The 16,619-nt window shown below is 38.8% G+C and overlaps 1 protein-coding gene across 10 annotated transcripts in view; it reads left to right on the top strand.

Moving 5' to 3' along the window:
• The window catches only part of NFIA (nuclear factor I A), a 576,975-nt gene that overhangs the window by 430,122 nt on the left and 130,234 nt on the right, over nucleotides 1–16,619 (top strand). For all 10 annotated transcript variants that reach the window (XM_058717200.1, XM_058717202.1, XM_058717201.1 and 7 more), the window contains exon 4: nucleotides 15,083–15,157. In XM_058717200.1, the coding sequence (XP_058573183.1) occupies nucleotides 15,083–15,157 (75 nt within the window). The remainder of the gene's footprint in view (nucleotides 1–15,082; nucleotides 15,158–16,619) is intronic.

Below are 16,619 nucleotides of genomic sequence, written 5' to 3'. Positions count from 1 at the left end.
ACCTAGGGTTCATTTCTACGTTGAGTATCTATAGTTATCACCGTAAAAATGTGAAGCCAAAATTAGTGTCTCCATATGTGGGCTGATTCTTAGCCCATGTAGATGGTCACTGTGCATTTAAAGAATAGATTTATATTTAAAATTATTTTAAGAATTATAAATAACTATATTTTTGTAAACATTTGTAAATAAATATAGAACTTGATTTCTAAAATTTAACTCTAGTTATTAAAATAATGGATACTATGTACTCTTATATCCCACTTTAGAAAAACCTAAGAAATGCCAGAGGACTTGCTTTTAATGATAAGTTTTGTGTTACTTGCTTTAGAAAATACTTTTATTTTGCTCAAAAATTCACCCCAAATTATATTATCAACATTGTTATTTAGATGCACACTTCTCTGTGAATAGCTAAGTTATTTACTACTCCATGTCAGAAGAACATAGTTATTTCTACCTGTTGTTTCTTTTTATAGTTTCTTATATGATTCAAGATCTAAGATCTAAAGAACATAGTTATTATTTATAAGAATAGCTACTCTTTTTTAAAATACATTCTGTGTTTTAGGCTCTTTGCTAAGCATTCTAAGTACCTTATCTCATTATTCCTAACAAACTTACGAGGTAGGAATGACTATTGGTGTCATTTTACAGATGACGAAACTGAGGTTTAGGATATTTAGGATTCTGATTTCCATAATAGTATCCCTCCTGCTCTATTATATGTAAATAATGCCTTGCAAATATAATTTTTTGAAGCACAAGATAAATGAACATGTTGCCGTATCACTCCTGTTACGGGCGAAAAGAAATACATTTCAGGTTTGCCTTGATTTGTGCTTAGCCTAGAGTGTTTGGTTTTTCTGATCACAAATGACTAAATGAAACTGAGTGTGTTTGATAATTTATTGAAATTAGATATATAATTTATTTAACTTCAAGAGTAAGTCTGGAGAAGCTTGCTCAGTGAGGCAGCATCAGCTGCATTTTTAGCAAACTTTCATAAGCAATGGTCATAACTTGCTGAGAAGAATGGACACTGGCAGGCTGAATCCTTGGTTGCAAGCTGACACTTTAAGGGAATGTTCTTAGCAAAACACTCACTTCAACGGAAATTAGGTCAGCCTTCTGGAACATTTATCATGTATACCTGTCACCAGCAAGGCCCAGTCCTTAAAGTGAACTGAGATCACAAGCATTGGTCCCTTCTGCTCTCAGTTGCAAAGGACACTCTAAACCAATAGTTCTACAAATATCTGAGCTTGGCAGAAACTCCCATAAAACCAAAGCCAGCGCTCATATAGTTGCTGTGGGAATTGAATTCCTTAATACTCTGTTTATAGAATTTTGAAACAGCAAATGGATTCGGTCTGTTCTGAAAAACAATCTGTCCCATGGCTTGTTTGGAATAACATCTAGAGTTGCTATAGAAGGATGTAAGCAGACAACCCATGTCTGATTTGGAAGTCAGTTTCACCAGCCTCTGTCTGTCCCATACCTCATAGCCAGGTTGGTTTTTGCCCGACTCGAGGTATTATTTGCATAAAAGAAAGGCCACCTTCTACTGAAGCTAAGGAGTTGCTAATTTGGTATAAAAACTAGAGGAGTTAGCAAAATCCAGAGCTAGAGGAGTTAGCAAAATCTGGAGCAGTAGAAGTTAAGATAGAGTGTATGGTAAAACCAAAACAACACAAATGAGTCATAACCCAATGTCCTTTCAGTAATCATGTGGCATCATTCTGGTGGTTTCAGAACCGTGTCAGCAAGTATGAGGATCCTACAGAGGAATTTGAGATTGTATCTGGGTCGGTTTAGGTGCATTTCTGCTCAATGAATGCCACTCATTGAGAGTCTTGTGGATTGAAATAACCATGTTCACCAAGCAGTCAAATCTCTCTGTCTACTAGGTTAAGTTACCTTATCTTCGAGAGGAAATACTTACCTCTTCATATGCTCTTGTTGGGTAAACACATGTATAGACGTCACTACAAATTTGCTAATGAATATGTGAAATTGCTTGAAGGAAAAGATGAAATTATTGACTGTGTGTTTAAGAGTCTATCTATGCATCTCAAGAAGGATAAAAAGACTACATGGGTAAGAATAAATGTTTCATCTCTCTGCCCATTTGTCCTACATATTGCAAAGACCCACCATTTGGTGCACACTGTACAAATGGTAGCATTAAAAGGGTGAGAGAATGGGACGCCTGGGTGGCTCAGTCGGTTAAGCAGCCGACTTCGGCTCAGGTCATGATCTCGCGGTCCGTGAGTTCGAGCCCCGCGTCGGGCTCTGTGCTGACAGCTCAGAGCCTGGAGCCTGTTTCAGATTCTGTGTCTCCCTCTCTCTGATCCTCCCCCGTTCATGCTCTGTCTCTCTCTGTCTCAAAAATAAATAAATGTTAAAAAAAATAATTAAAAAAAATAAAAAGATAAGAGAACTACAGTTCCCACTTTCACTGAGCTCTCATTTAAGTCGTGTGTGTGTGTGTGTGTGTGTGTGTGTGTGTGTACATGTGTGTGTGACACATCCTTAAACAAAAAAACAAAAAAATGATACCCTATGTGAAATCCCATGATAGGGTTATTTTGAAACTCAGGAGAGAAACTCAAGCACTTTAAGAAGTTTTGTCTTTGAAAAAGTAGGTTGTAAAACAAAGTTGTTTTAACCCTATCCATAAGAAGGATGGGCCGGTTACATATGGAAGCTCAGAAGATTGGAGGGGCTGAAGGAGAACGTGGGTATGGAAGAAATCTACCTATGATTTCTTGTTGGAAGAATTAAAAAAACAAAACAAAACAAAACAAAACCTTTCATTATCACACTCTATTAAGCCAGGACCAGGAAACAATTTCTAATCAGCACTCCGATCTGGGCAGAGATTGTGCAGTCTTTTGTACGAGGCCTCAGATCCGTGTTCTCTATTCACACATGCTCACTTCCAGCTGTTGTCACTGAAATCCCACATAATCTTTCAAGGTCAAAGGGCAGTCACCCATGGCTGCTGCAGTTAAAAGGTTATGCTGATTTCTGTTGTCAAATATTGGCCCTTTTCTCTTCCAATCACTCCCATTCTACTTTTTTTAACAAGAAAAATCCAGCCTAGAATTGTATTACATGACTTTAAAGTCTTAAAAGTGTTTCTCCATTGTGCTAACACGACATGGCCTGAACAGTGTAATTCATTCTGTTATATTCACAAAGAATTTTCTGGTACTTCTAAAATACTTTGTGTTTGTGCTAAGCCAGCAAACTTCAAAGTGTAGTGGCCCACACGATTTGTGGCATGCTGTAGTACCTGCAGAAATGTATAATATAGAGTCTATAATTTAATAAACGCTGTGAATTATGGCATCAGTAATTAAGTAATTGCCGGGTAAGCGGGCAAGAATTGCATGAAACGAGTGACTTTTAAAAACATGAAAGCTCTTTGTATTTTGCGGTCGTAAACATTAACTAATTTTATTATATATTTGGAAAACTACATCTACCTGTTTGTAATTTTCTTTTTCTTTCTTTTTGTACTCTTGGACAAGTAATTGCAAGGATTCTTTTAAAATATATCGCTTCAACTCATCAATGATTTTCTTTCCACGCTTGGTGAACCAAAATCAGTGTTGAGTGTCTTAAAATTAGCACATGGCCCCTGGTCATCTTCTTTCCTTGTCATTGCGTGTGTCCTCAGGTGGTTTAGCAAGCAGGGCTCTCTGTAATGTTTCACAGCCGTGTGAATTAAACCTAAAAACGAAGAACAGGACAATGCACATTAAGGTTTTTTCGCTGTTTTACATCCATAAACCGGGATAGCCTTCGGGTGATTGAGTTTCATGTCTGTTTCAGTTAAGGTAATCAGTTTCTCATGTATTCAGGGAATAAATTTCCTTATTTTTCCTCCAGTATATGTATGAGTTCATAAACAGAAACTGAAGCTATTACAAATAGTTTGATCCATTTGTAGATTACCAGGTATTACTGTCCAAGTTTAGAGAAAACGTTGATTCAGAACATAAAAACAATAAAGTTGCTTAAAAACCCATTAGTTCAACACCAGGTTAATTAAAAAATACTTTTAAAAAGTACCTCTAAGTACATTAAAAACAACAACATAATTTAAAAATATTTATAAAATACTAATTTTATAATGCTTATTATACTTAGGAATTTACTTTTACATGAAGCAAAAATTTTTTTTCTTTTCTTTAAATTTTTTTATGGTGCTTAAAAAAATATTCTGTAAAGCAAGTGTTTTCTGTGTTCTTATATGCAACTAATTTGTTGGGTCCACTTGCAAAGTATTTATTTCTGCTTATAACAGGCCCTGTAAATGTAGGATTCCAAATGTTTAGGGACAATGAGGAAATTGGTCTGTTGACCTGACAAGAAAATGAAAGAAAGAATATTTAGCCTTGAGGAGAGAAAATTAGAGGCTGAGGGACTATCTTCAAATACTTGAAGGGTAGCAAAGTAGAAGAGAAATTAGATTTATTCTGGCCTGTTCCAGAGGATAAAATTGAGGTAAAGAGGAGAAGTTATGGGAAGGCAAACTTACCTTTGTTACAATGCAATGATGATTGCTCTGTTACTATACGATCTTTAGAATATCTTTGCTTCTAGTTCATTCCACATTGTCATGCATTCAGTATTTCCAAGCATGCAAATAAGTAAAAATCATTTTTCACTTTTTATTTAGATGTTTTGCTGTTAGACATCGTCCTTTAATTAAGTGCTTAATCCTGTAACTCAAACTCATAAAACCTCTTTATGTGAAGTCATTGAGCAGTCAAATTTAATTTAATGAAATACTACACTTCCCTTATTAAGTGCAGGAATTGGTGAAAAGATATGATAAGGCCTCTGGGTTAGACTGGATAATCAAGTCTCCGGTATTATTTATGATGGATTAAAAACCAATAACATTTATTATATAAAGAGAACTAAAGGAACCTGTGTTCTAATCCTAAATTCTGCCACTAGCTGTGTGACCTTCGGCAAGTCACTTAACCTCTCTGAGCATAAGCTTCCTTTCTTTATAAAATCAGACTACTGCCAACTACATAGAGCTGCAGCAGGAATTGGAGCTAATATGTCTAAGTTGCTTAGCAGGGGGCCAAACACATAAATACCAGATAAAGGAAAGCTGTACTTTTGATGAAAATTAATATGATCTGGAGACATTCTGGGAATGAATTTTCAGATAAGCAGCCTACCTTACAACACCTGTCACTGGCTGGACCCACTTTCCTAATGTAGGTATGTTAAACCTACATGTCCTCCACCCTTGAATTAAAGTGTGAATTTGCTTGAAGAGCTCAGATTCTACTTTTCCCTCAGCACATCAGTACCTAAACCAAGTGGGGAAAATGGGAAAAGGAGAACAATCTAGCTGAAGAACAACACTTGCCAAAAATAAGTGGTATCCTTGTCAAGTTAGTCGAGAAATAGGGAGTTGAGTAATACTAAGAAACTCTATTTATTACAGGAACTCTCAGAGGCTTTAACATGTGAATATTTGTTGTCATTCTCCAAGGGTGGGTATGATTGTGTTTCCTGAGTTTATTTTACTATGGAAATCTTCATTTTACGTATACGTGTATCTTTGTGCTTATTTGCTTGTGGTGGAGGATTTGGGGAGACTGTTGCACATAACACATTTTGGGAAGCACTGAGATGAATTCCAACGTGAAGGATAGAACATATCAAAATTTGGAGAACAGCAGGTGGGATATCTTGGCTTGCCACATAGAGAGCATATATTTGGGTAGTATTGGAAATATATCTTAAACACTGGAAAGGTGCACCACAGGACAGATCTTGAAGGGCTTTAAATACCTAGCAAAGGAGTCTAAACTTAATTCTCAAAGAAATCATGAAAAACTGATGGGCTTTTTTTTTTTTTTTTAATCATCAGACAAAAGACACCAACCATCTATCCATTCTCTCCTTACTGTGCTAGCAGATTAACGTGGAGAGAAAATGCCTAACAGGCATCACAAATTTATGTGCCTACAGGGGCCTTACAGATCATTAAATAAATGAAATACAATAAAGAGTATTGGGGAGTGTGGTACATTTGTAAGCTCATGCCCAGTTTAAAAACATCCGTATGTAAAAAAAAAAAAAAAAAAAGAAAAAAATTAGTACTGTGCTAGCCAAGCAAAATCTGTCCGCAGACCAGAATTGGCCTGTGGGCTGCTAATTTGCAACACTTTAGATTCTAAAGGGAAAGGTTGGCATTTGTTGGTTAAGGTAAGTAGTAGGCTGCTATAACAAAGAGAAAAAAAATACAGTGGTTTAAGTACACTAAAATCTCTTTTTCTTTTTTTTAAATTTAATTTTTTTTTATTTTTTGAGAGACAGAAAGCACGTGAGCCAGGGAGAGGGGCAGCGGGAGAGAGAATCTATTTGTTTAAAGTTTATTTATTTATTTTGAGACAGAGAGAGAGCAAGCAGGGGAGGGGCAGAGAGAAAAGGAGGGAGAGGACCCCAAGCAGGCACCGCACTGTCAGTGCAGAGCCCGATGTGGGGCTCGAACTCATGAAGCGCGAGATCATGACCTGAGCTGAAATCAAGAGCTTAAACTGACTGAGCCACCCAGGTGCCCTGAATGAAAGGAAGAGAGAGAGAATCTTAAGCAGGTTGGTTCCATACTCAGCACAGAGCCCCATGTGGGGCTTGATCCCACAACCCCGGGATCATGACCTGGGCCAAAATCAAGAGTCGGACTCTCAACCGACTGAGCACCCCCAGGCGCCCCTCTTTTTCTTTTTGTCAACTCTTCCAGGTGAGCAGGCTGAGTGGACAGGGTGGTTCTACTTCACACTGTCATTCAGGGTCCCATGCCCCATCGCTCCCTCTGCCTTACTACTCTGCCCTCCCATGGGCACTGTCTTTGTCTTCATGGTTGACACTGCTCTAGCTCATAAAAAGAAGAAAGAGTGTCTAGGGCAGGAATTTCTTTTCAGACAGGTTGGGTAGGAGTTGATTGTATCACTTCCATTGACTTTCCAAGTAGTGGCCACTTCTGACTGTAAAAGAGGCTGAGAACTATGGTCTGTAACTGTCAGTCAAGGATATGTATGGACAACCAGCAGGCTTGACACAGGATATTGCAAGAGACTTTGCTATAGCCTTTCCTAGAAAGGTCTTATAAAAAGACCCCATTTTGTTTGTTTGTTTGTTTATATGGTTATATGCTTATTTATTTGGTTATTTATTTATTTACTTACATTTATTTATTTAAATTCAAGTTATTTAACATACAGTGTAGTATCGGTTTCAGGAGTAGAACCCAGTGGTTCACCACTTCCATATAACACCCAGTGCTCATCCCAAAAAGGGCCCTCCTTAATGCCCAGCACCCATGTAGCCTATCCCCCCACATGCCTCCCCTCCAGCAACCCTCAGTGTGTTCTCTGTATTTAAGAGTCTCTTATGGTCTGCCTCCCTCCCTGTTTTTATTTTTCATTCCTTTCCCCATGTTCATCTGTTTTTGTTTCTTAAATTCCACATATGAGTGAAATCATATGGTATTTTTTTTTTTTATTTTTAGAGAGAGAGAGAGAGAGAGAGAGCACAAGCCGGGGAGAGGGGCAGAGGGAAAGGAAGATAGAGAGAGAGAGAATCTCAAGCAGGCTCCAGGCTCAGCACAGAGCCCAATGCGGGGTTCTATCCCATGACCCTGAGATCATGACCTGAGCCGAAAATCAAGAGTTCAACATTCAACCATCTGAGTTACCCAGGCACTCCTAAAAAGACCCAATTTTGGATAAATACATTAGTGAAATCTTGGTGTAAACATGTTTCTTAGCTAGGAGCATATCCACCCCCCCCCCATCAACCCCCAATAGTAAAGACCTTGTGGTGTTTCTTCTTGAATCCCCAGGGCCTAGGACTGTGCTTGACACATAATAGACATCCGGTACATATTTGATGAATGAAAGCGGTAAACCAAATATTGACTTTATGGATATGGCAGAACAAACAAATTAAAAACACAGATTAGTGTTGTGTTTTTATCGAATAATAATTAGATAATAGTACCTGAGCAGGGCAGGGAAATTTGGGGCAACAAAAAAAGGAACCAATAGTACATAAGTCCCACGACCCATACTTCTAAAACCTTATCTTGTCTCACTCTCCTTTTCAGCTAAGCCTACGTTATTCCCATACTAGAGACAGTTCCTTGCTGTGTTGTGATAAACCAAAATGACAATCATGACATATCCAAACGCATTTATAACAACACTTTTCATCTGAGATTCTCAAAACACAAAGAAATGTTATTTCTTTGTTTTACACATTCTCACACACAACTTTCTAGACATAGAAGTATTATGGTCTCATTGCCAGTCCAACAACCTATGTCATTCTTTTCATGTTTACTGTAAGCAGACTACTGAGTGAAATCTCCACCGTTGTAAAGATTAATCACACAAACAGAACATCTATATATTTTTATTACTACTGCATTCTTTTTAGTAGATGTCTGAATTTTTGGCATTTGTTGTAATATTAGGAATTATTCTAAAAATAAATAATATCTCAAGTGTTATCCACAAATGGCAGAATAATTTAAGTCGTCAATGTATAGTCAAAAATGAGACCCAAAGTTTAGAATTTGGGCTTACTGGACCACCCCATCTTTTAAACACCTGTTTTCTGGGGCACCTGGGTGGCTCTGTCGGTTGAGCATCTGACTTTGGCTCAGGTCATGATCTTAACGGTTGGTGAGTTCAAGCCCCACATCAGGCTCTCTGCTCTAAGGACAGAGCTCACTTCGCATCCTCTGCCTCCCTCTCTCTGTCTGTCTGTCTCTCTCTCTCTCTGTCTGTCTCTCTCTCTCTCTCTCTAGCTCTGTCTCTCAAAAATAAATGAAAACATTAAAAAAAATGTTTAAACCCTGTTTTCTAAGATATTCCAAATCTTGGGGAGCCTGGGTGGCTCAGTCGGTTGAGCGTCCGACTTTGGTTCAGGTCATGATCTCACTGTTGTTCAGTTCAAGCCCCGCGTCGGGCTCTGTGCCGACAGCTCAGAGGCTGGAGCCTGCTTCGGATTCTGTGTCTCCCTCTCTCTGCCCCTCCCCTGCTCGCACACTGTCTCTCTCTCTCTCTCTCTCTCAAAAATAAATAAACATTCAGATACTCCAAATCAAGAGGACAGAAGTAAGGTGTCACTGGAGGTGAGCCAAGAATAATTTGCACTGTGCTTTAGAGGGCTACTAAGTCAGGGTACCTCGAGTCGCTCATCTGGATCAGTAAATATTTCTTACACACCTAGACCAAGTGACTGTGCTGAGCTCTGTGGACAATGTACAATCACAACCTACAACCCTGCCTTGCTGGTTTTTTTGTACCAGTGTGGAGCTAAGACAGATAAGGTAACTCTCATGTAAGGTAGAAAAAGGCTATGACGTGAGACAGGTAGGGTAGAAGTTCTCCTCAACAGTGTTGGCTGAGCACATGTGAAGTGCCCCGACTGTAGGGAACGGGGAAAGTGTAAGAGCCACATTCCCTTTCCGTAGGTGGCTCATAGGCCAGTGGGAAGGTTATGCAAGGAGAAATTAAGTCGTGAAGGTAGACTTTTCTTTAGAGGACGAGCATGTAACTTCTGTGAGAGCAGTGTCCTCAGGACGTAGTCAGGGTCTGTCATCTCTAATACTTTCGCGATATAAATGCATGAGAACAAGGGGAACCTTTTTCCTTTGGAGGAGCCCAGACGCACAAATGTGGAAAAGCCCGGTCCTTGGCTTATCTTTTCCTAGTGATGGAACCTTATTTACCAAGGGGAGAATAGAATAGAGAGGCATTCTTTTTGATGAAATGACCTGTGTATTGCAGTTTGCATCCTAATTAGCCAGATGAGATTTGATGATTCAGAGCTGAGAGCCCTTTGCTTAACAAGACAAACAGAAATACCATCTAGTGTGTAAACTTTCTTCCTCAGATATATCCTCTGCTTCATGGACATTCAAATTTCCTTTCAAGGCCAACCCTCTGGATGGTTTGTCCCCAGCTGTTTCTTCCCCTCGACCTCTGAACAGTTCTGCAAGGTCACCTGTCTCTGCAAATCGAACTTGTTTCCTTCCCTGCCTGTTAAAAGGTAGATAGATGTTCAGTCCCTTCACGACATGAGATTTGGTCCCCATACTATGGCATTTTCCCTAATAACTGCTGATATCATCGAGGCAAAGAGAACTGCTTTTCCTAATCACCCATAAAAGAATTTAGCTTTTTATATTTCTGCCTCTCTTAGAAAGCCTCATCTCCCCACTGTGAGTATGGCTGACTCCAAGGTATTGAAATCTATACTCAAATTGGGAATTCACTGAACAAGACTTCAGTGAATGAACTTTTTTGGCCATTTCCTATACAATGAAAAAGATTCTGCTCCTCCTCTGAAACTACAATACAGTTGCTTCTGAGCAGTAGTTCAGGATTGGAGGAGATCACTGCGAAATTCGGGTTTTCAGCTAAGACATATTTAACAAAAGTATGTTTTGCGCTCATTTCTGAGAGGCTGTATTCAAAATGTAAATCTTGGGACCTTTCAGGGATGTTTAATCAGCTTTCCAACTGAGGATCTTTTCATGTGAATGTTGAAGGTTGGAATTACTGGAATTGACCTTTTTATTTTCTTTTCCATTTTTCTCTCATCTGGCAATAAAGTAGAACACCCAGATTAGTGTTATTTCCCTGCAAGTCATTTTTATGACTTGGTTTGTGTTAGTGAGAACGAAATATTAATCTGCTCAGGTTTGCTTAGTAATTACACTAGACGTGTCACTTTTTCCATCATTTCTTAGGTTTCATTTCTCGTTGCTGTCTTCCTCTAGAGTTCACCAGCGGGTTTCCAAATAATTGGTGAAGGAACAAAACCAGTTTCATAGTCCCTCCAAGTTCCATGGAATGTTTACAGAGACCTTTCCCCAGGGACCCTTTATAGACAAGATGGTCACATCAGGGCTTGTACAATCATTCTACTTTTTATTTTATTTTTTCTGATTATTATACATCCACATATAGTTCGCCTTCTAAATTATACACATTCTACTAAAATAAGCCTGAGGGAGCAGGTTGCTGAGAGGACAAGGAGGATCCCGTTGTGATTTTTGTGGCGACTTTATCAGGATCACACGAGATTCTAGTTGAAGCTTGGGATTAGACTCTTTCGGGGGCGGGGCTTATGTCCATTAAATCATGCTGCCCTTTAACACTCTAGTTTAACTCAGTCCCCCCAAAATAGGGACCACAATCACAGTAGGACAACCCCCAGACATTTCTCAGCAGAGGACCTGATGGCACCTTCTTGATTGGAAGCTCTACCCTGCATGGATGGTCTCCTCAGTCCTTGTCCTCCTTAGTCTGGAGGGATGGTTTGGATTTTTCATTTTAATAGTTTTCAGATGTACAGTAGCTCCATCTTAGTTCAAACTGTATTGCTAGAGATGAGAGAGAGAAAGAGACAGAAATAAGTTCTGTCAACATTTCTATAAAAAGGAAAATAAACATCCTCAAGCCCAAATTGAGTTGTTTTCCCTCAGAGGCACCTCTGGAGTGCTTACTGCCGACCAGGCACTGTGTTAGGGACCTGGGGGGCCTGGAGACACAGAAGATGCTCTTTCTCACAGGGCTCACAGCCTAATATGAGAAAAAGACAAAATGACAGTTCAGTGGGCTAGCTCCTAGATGGGAGCCATACTCTGCAGACCTGGTCAATATTGAGGAAAGAGAAAAGGAGTCTTTGCCAGCAGTGCAGGTGAGCAGAGAAGGCTTTTCATAGAACGACAATAAGGCTGAGTCCTAAAGGACAAGTGGGAGGTTGGCCAGGCAAAGAGTAGGAAGGACAGACAGTCTGGGAAGAGGGAACAGTGTGGGGAGAGGAGTGAACCAGGGCCATGGTAGAAAAGGCATTCCCTTAGGCCCAAGGGGGTAGGGCCAGAAGAGAGAGAGAGAAGAGATTTTTTAGAAAATGAACCTAGAGAGGAAAAGAGATGCTATGTCAAGAGTGGTATGCCATATGATGGAATTTATACTGTGCCCTGAGTTCTCTGTGGGGCTCTGGCAAGATTTCTGACAGGGCAGTGAGCTCTGAATGCATTGGATTTATCTCAGATTACCCAGCATCTCATTCTTTCTTACCCCAGGGCCTTTGCAAATTACTAATCCTTCTGCCTGAAGAGCTCTTTCCCCATCTTTTCATTACTTTCTCTTTGGTATTTTTCAGATGTCAGCTCTTAAGAGACACCTTGTCTGACCACCCTTTCTAAAGTGTTTCCTAATTGTTTCCTTCATTTCATTTATACCATTTATAATTTTTAAATTTATTCATTTGTTTTATGTGTTCAGCTGTCTCTAATCTTAGACTATAAACTCCCTGAATGTAGGGACTGTATCTAGAACACCTAGCACAATGCCTGGATCACAGTAGGTGCCCCCAAAATATTTGTGGAATAAATAAATGAGCCTTCAGATTTGCCTGTGAGGGACAGCTCTAGCTGCAGATTGGACAGTGGACTAAGGAGAAACCAAGACTGATAATAGAAAACATAGTTAGGAGGCTGCCCCATCTGTCTGGTGAGAATCGGGAAATGTCTGGGCCAGTCATGGAGGGAGTGGAAATGGAGATGTACTTGGAGTCAAGAAATGGCAAAGCGTGGAATCAGTGAGGAGTAGTTGGATGCAGGTTTTATAAGAAGCAAGAGTTAGGGATGGCCCCAAAACATAGAAAGCATGATGGTGGTAGATGGTTCACTAAAGGAGGAAATTCCATAGAGTCAGAACAGATTTTGGGGAGAGAAGAAAATGAGCTCAACTTTGGACATGTTGGGTTTGAGGATACCTGTAGGCTATCTGGGTTTAAATATCCAATAAACATTTTGAGAGAGATCTTGGTAAATGGCCAAGATTTGAGAGTCATTGGCCGACAGAGTCGTTCATCCACTCATTGAACAAATACTAACTGCTTTGTCCCAGGCATTAAATACAGTGGTGAATGAAACAAACAGTATTCTAGTTTTTGGAAACATCCCAGTCAAGACTGGTGACTGGTATCATGGAAATAGAGGAACTAGCTTAGGAATACACCTTTTGAGCACAAACCCCGGGGAACACCACATCTAAGAGGTGACCTTACAAAAGAAAAGGGGCCATCAAGAGATGATAGTTTGAATGAGCGCAGGTGTTTCTCCCTCCCAAGTCCTTGCACCCAACTAAACTTAGTTTTCAAAATATAGTGCTTGCTTTTTTGGTGGCAGGATTGAAGTACACGTGTTCGCATTCACTCTGTACAGAAATTCTTGTTGTGTTGTCCTTAAGGAATTCCAAAGGTTGGAACTGAGACAAGAATCAGCCCGCAAGCAAGAGACACAGGCAGAGATAAACAAGAGCTGGAAGTCAACCCAGAGTTTCCCATTCAACTATGCATTTCCTTGTCCTTGTTAGATGTGTTTTAAGTCAAACTTAATGTACATTTTGGTTGGATTCCCTTTGTCAGAGTCCGTGGGGTTAATGCAATGTCAATGTCGTCACAATAGAAAGAGATGTTATAGTCTGTTTTGCCAAGACCAGTTTAGAGAATTTTGACTTATTTGCTTATTTTTACTTCTCAATTGTCTTAATCCAAGAGACAACACCTCAGGTGCTTACCAAATAAAAGTCAATCAAAGACCTGGGTGGGAGTTGTTTTGAGAGTTGAAATTTCTTAAGCACATCTTCAAGTGAAAGTTTGCCCATTTACTTTAAAACGCAATTTGTATGTAGCTACTGCACATTCTAAAAATTAGAGCTGTTTTATCTGAAATATCATAGATTATGTTTGATACAAAAATTAACTGAAAAAATTTTAAACTCAGCAAAAACAAAAATATCTTTCTAATTCTAATGCAACCAAAAGAAAAAGAATAATTTGTACATACCTTTATAATTCTCCAAACATAGTGATTTGTTGCATGTGTTTATGTGTGTGACATTTAATGAATTTATTGGTGTATAAACCATACCACAGGTAAATTTGCTTCTGCTTAGTAGTGGGTAAAATCTATTTTTTATCAGTAAATCTTATATATGGACTGTTTGTCATGTATTCAGTGTTTCTTATGTTGCATTTCTTAAGGTATGTTTCTAATATCAAAGGAAAGTTGTTTTTGAAAATCCCTTCGGCCAGCTTCTTGTTTGGCCCTAATTTTAAAGCAGGTGATTATGCTAACCCTATAGACAGATCTCAGCTAGATTTTACCTATGTGAGACTCCAAATCAGAAAACTTGAGAGGCAGAGAAAGAAACAACATATCATAAATTATGGATTCCTTGCTATTTATAAGTTTTATATTCCTAAATGCACCATAAAAATAAATAAGCAGTTGATAAGAGATGTAATAGATATGTTAAAGGAATTAATTATATCCAGCAAAAATAAAACAGATGCAAATTCAAAGATTGCCATTTCGAACCATTGATTATCTTTTCTAAAAAAAAAAAAAAAAAAAAAAAAGGACTCAACCCACCCACTCATGAAAAAACTCTTTTGTTTGTGCTCAAAAGACTTTGTTTTCACGTTTCAAGGGTTGGGGTTTGCTTTTTCTACAATGGCTTTTTAAAGATTCACCCTGTGGTGCCTCTAAAAATGAAGAGAACATCCTTAAATCTTATTTGATTTGAATGAATGGATAGCTAATGCTAATCAGATGTTTCTTTAGAGAATAATGTTTAAAAACTGGTATGGAACTTAGGTATCCTGGCTGATTCATAGGTAGGCTGTTTTCATCCCAGCTGTGAGGGTCTCAGAGATCAGCCAAGGTAACCATTTATTTTAAATCTTCTTTTGTTTCACATTTCCTGTTTTTTTTTTTTTTGGACCATTTCAAAAATCACCCAGTTGTGTCATAGCTTTCCATGACCCCCAGATTCAAACCAAAAAACCATCTATATAACGAAGTGACTGTACCCTCCCACGTAAACTCTAAGTAGAGCAGAATATGAAATTAGACCTTGCTTTTTTTAATCACAATGAAACTAATATTTAGAATTCTCTTGTCAAATGTCTTCTATTTATGACACTGTTTCTTTTGTTTTTGTTTCCCCAGGACATTTGGGCTTCCAGGACAGTTTTGTCACATCAGGTGTTTTTAGTGTGACTGAGCTAGTAAGAGTGTCACAGAGTAAGTATAATTTTGCTTTGATTTGGTACACATTTGCCTTGGGTTTGTGCTTACTTTCTGCCTGGGCCTCCTAGAGACATAAATAGCTTTCAGAATCCCTTTTTCATTCACCCATTGGAAGAATTTCGCCACGCAGTTTATTTGACAGCCAAGAATTTAAATCAGGAAAAATTAAATATCATTTTAATGTGAGACATAGGGAAAGAACTGAAATCCTGACTGTCTCACATATTCCCTACTTTATAGTGTGAACCTGGTTAAAAAAATTTTGAGTCTTCCCTGATTTCTAAGAAATTCTGCATTTTAAAAGAATTTGTTTTTGACCTTTAAAGAATGCTAATGCCCTCAGCATGAGTGACACAGTACAGCATGATCATTACCCTGTTGTCAATAATCACCAACAACAATGAATCAAGAGTACCTGTCACCACCCTGTTCCACTGATCAAAAGGGTAATTGATTATATTTTTGCTATGACATAATCCAGACAGTCCAAGGAGAAGATATAGGATATTCTGTCTCTGTGTTTCTCTCCCTCAGTCTCTCTGTCTCTGTCAGTCATACACACACACACACACACACACACACACAACACACACACACTGTTGCCTTCCCTCAAAAAACATCTCTTTGTTTTTATTTAAATGCATACCTACAATGACTATAGTGTCATAGGTGGCAATAACAAGAGGAAAATTTAAATATCAAATGTTACAATTTTACTTTTCATTCCTCTCCTACTTCAAAATACTGCTTATAGATAAAATTTACAATGTCAACATTGGTTTCGAACTGCATCAAATCCTTTGTGGAATGAGGTGGAGTAAAAATAAATATTTTCATTTCAAGTCCATACCCCCCATTCACTTCATTACAGTCTTGCAAATTTGACCAAGTAAACCAGTCAATCTCTGACAAGATGTCGGGTCACGCAAGCCACGCCATCCCAATCGCACAAGCTCAGATTCTCTCTCCTCTTATTTCTTAACGCTGGAAGGCTGTGAAGAATCCAGAAAGTGGGATATAAGACGTGGGGGCAGAGGATGTGGAGTTTGAGGGATAGATTAAAAAAAAAAATCCAATGACTGTTGAGCAGTCACTATCTGCCAGACGCTGTGTTTTCATGTGTGTTATATAAATTAATCTTTGCCATAAACTTGTTAGGTAAGTACTTACACTCATTTTCACAAATGAGTTAAATTGGGGGTCTATTTAAGTCATTCACCAAAGTCAAATAGTGGGCAAATAGTTAAAGCTAAGTCTGTGTCTTACAGATGTGTACTCTTGCATGGGCCCAAAGGAACTTGAGAAAGTGTACAATGTGAGACTAGACAAGGAGACTAGGGGAAAGATAACTTTGTGGATGAGAATTCTGACAGTTGGGACCCTCGGTTGATCCTGGGGGTGTTCTGGTGTTAGGGAGGTGTAACCATAGGGAATGAGGTGTTAGGAGCAGTGAGGG

The sequence above is a fragment of the Neofelis nebulosa genome, chromosome 2 (assembly GCF_028018385.1).
Source record: "Neofelis nebulosa isolate mNeoNeb1 chromosome 2, mNeoNeb1.pri, whole genome shotgun sequence".
Lineage (NCBI taxonomy): Eukaryota > Metazoa > Chordata > Mammalia > Carnivora > Felidae > Neofelis > Neofelis nebulosa.
Note: the sequence above shows the minus strand (reverse complement) of the source record. Positions and strands in the feature narration are given on the sequence as shown.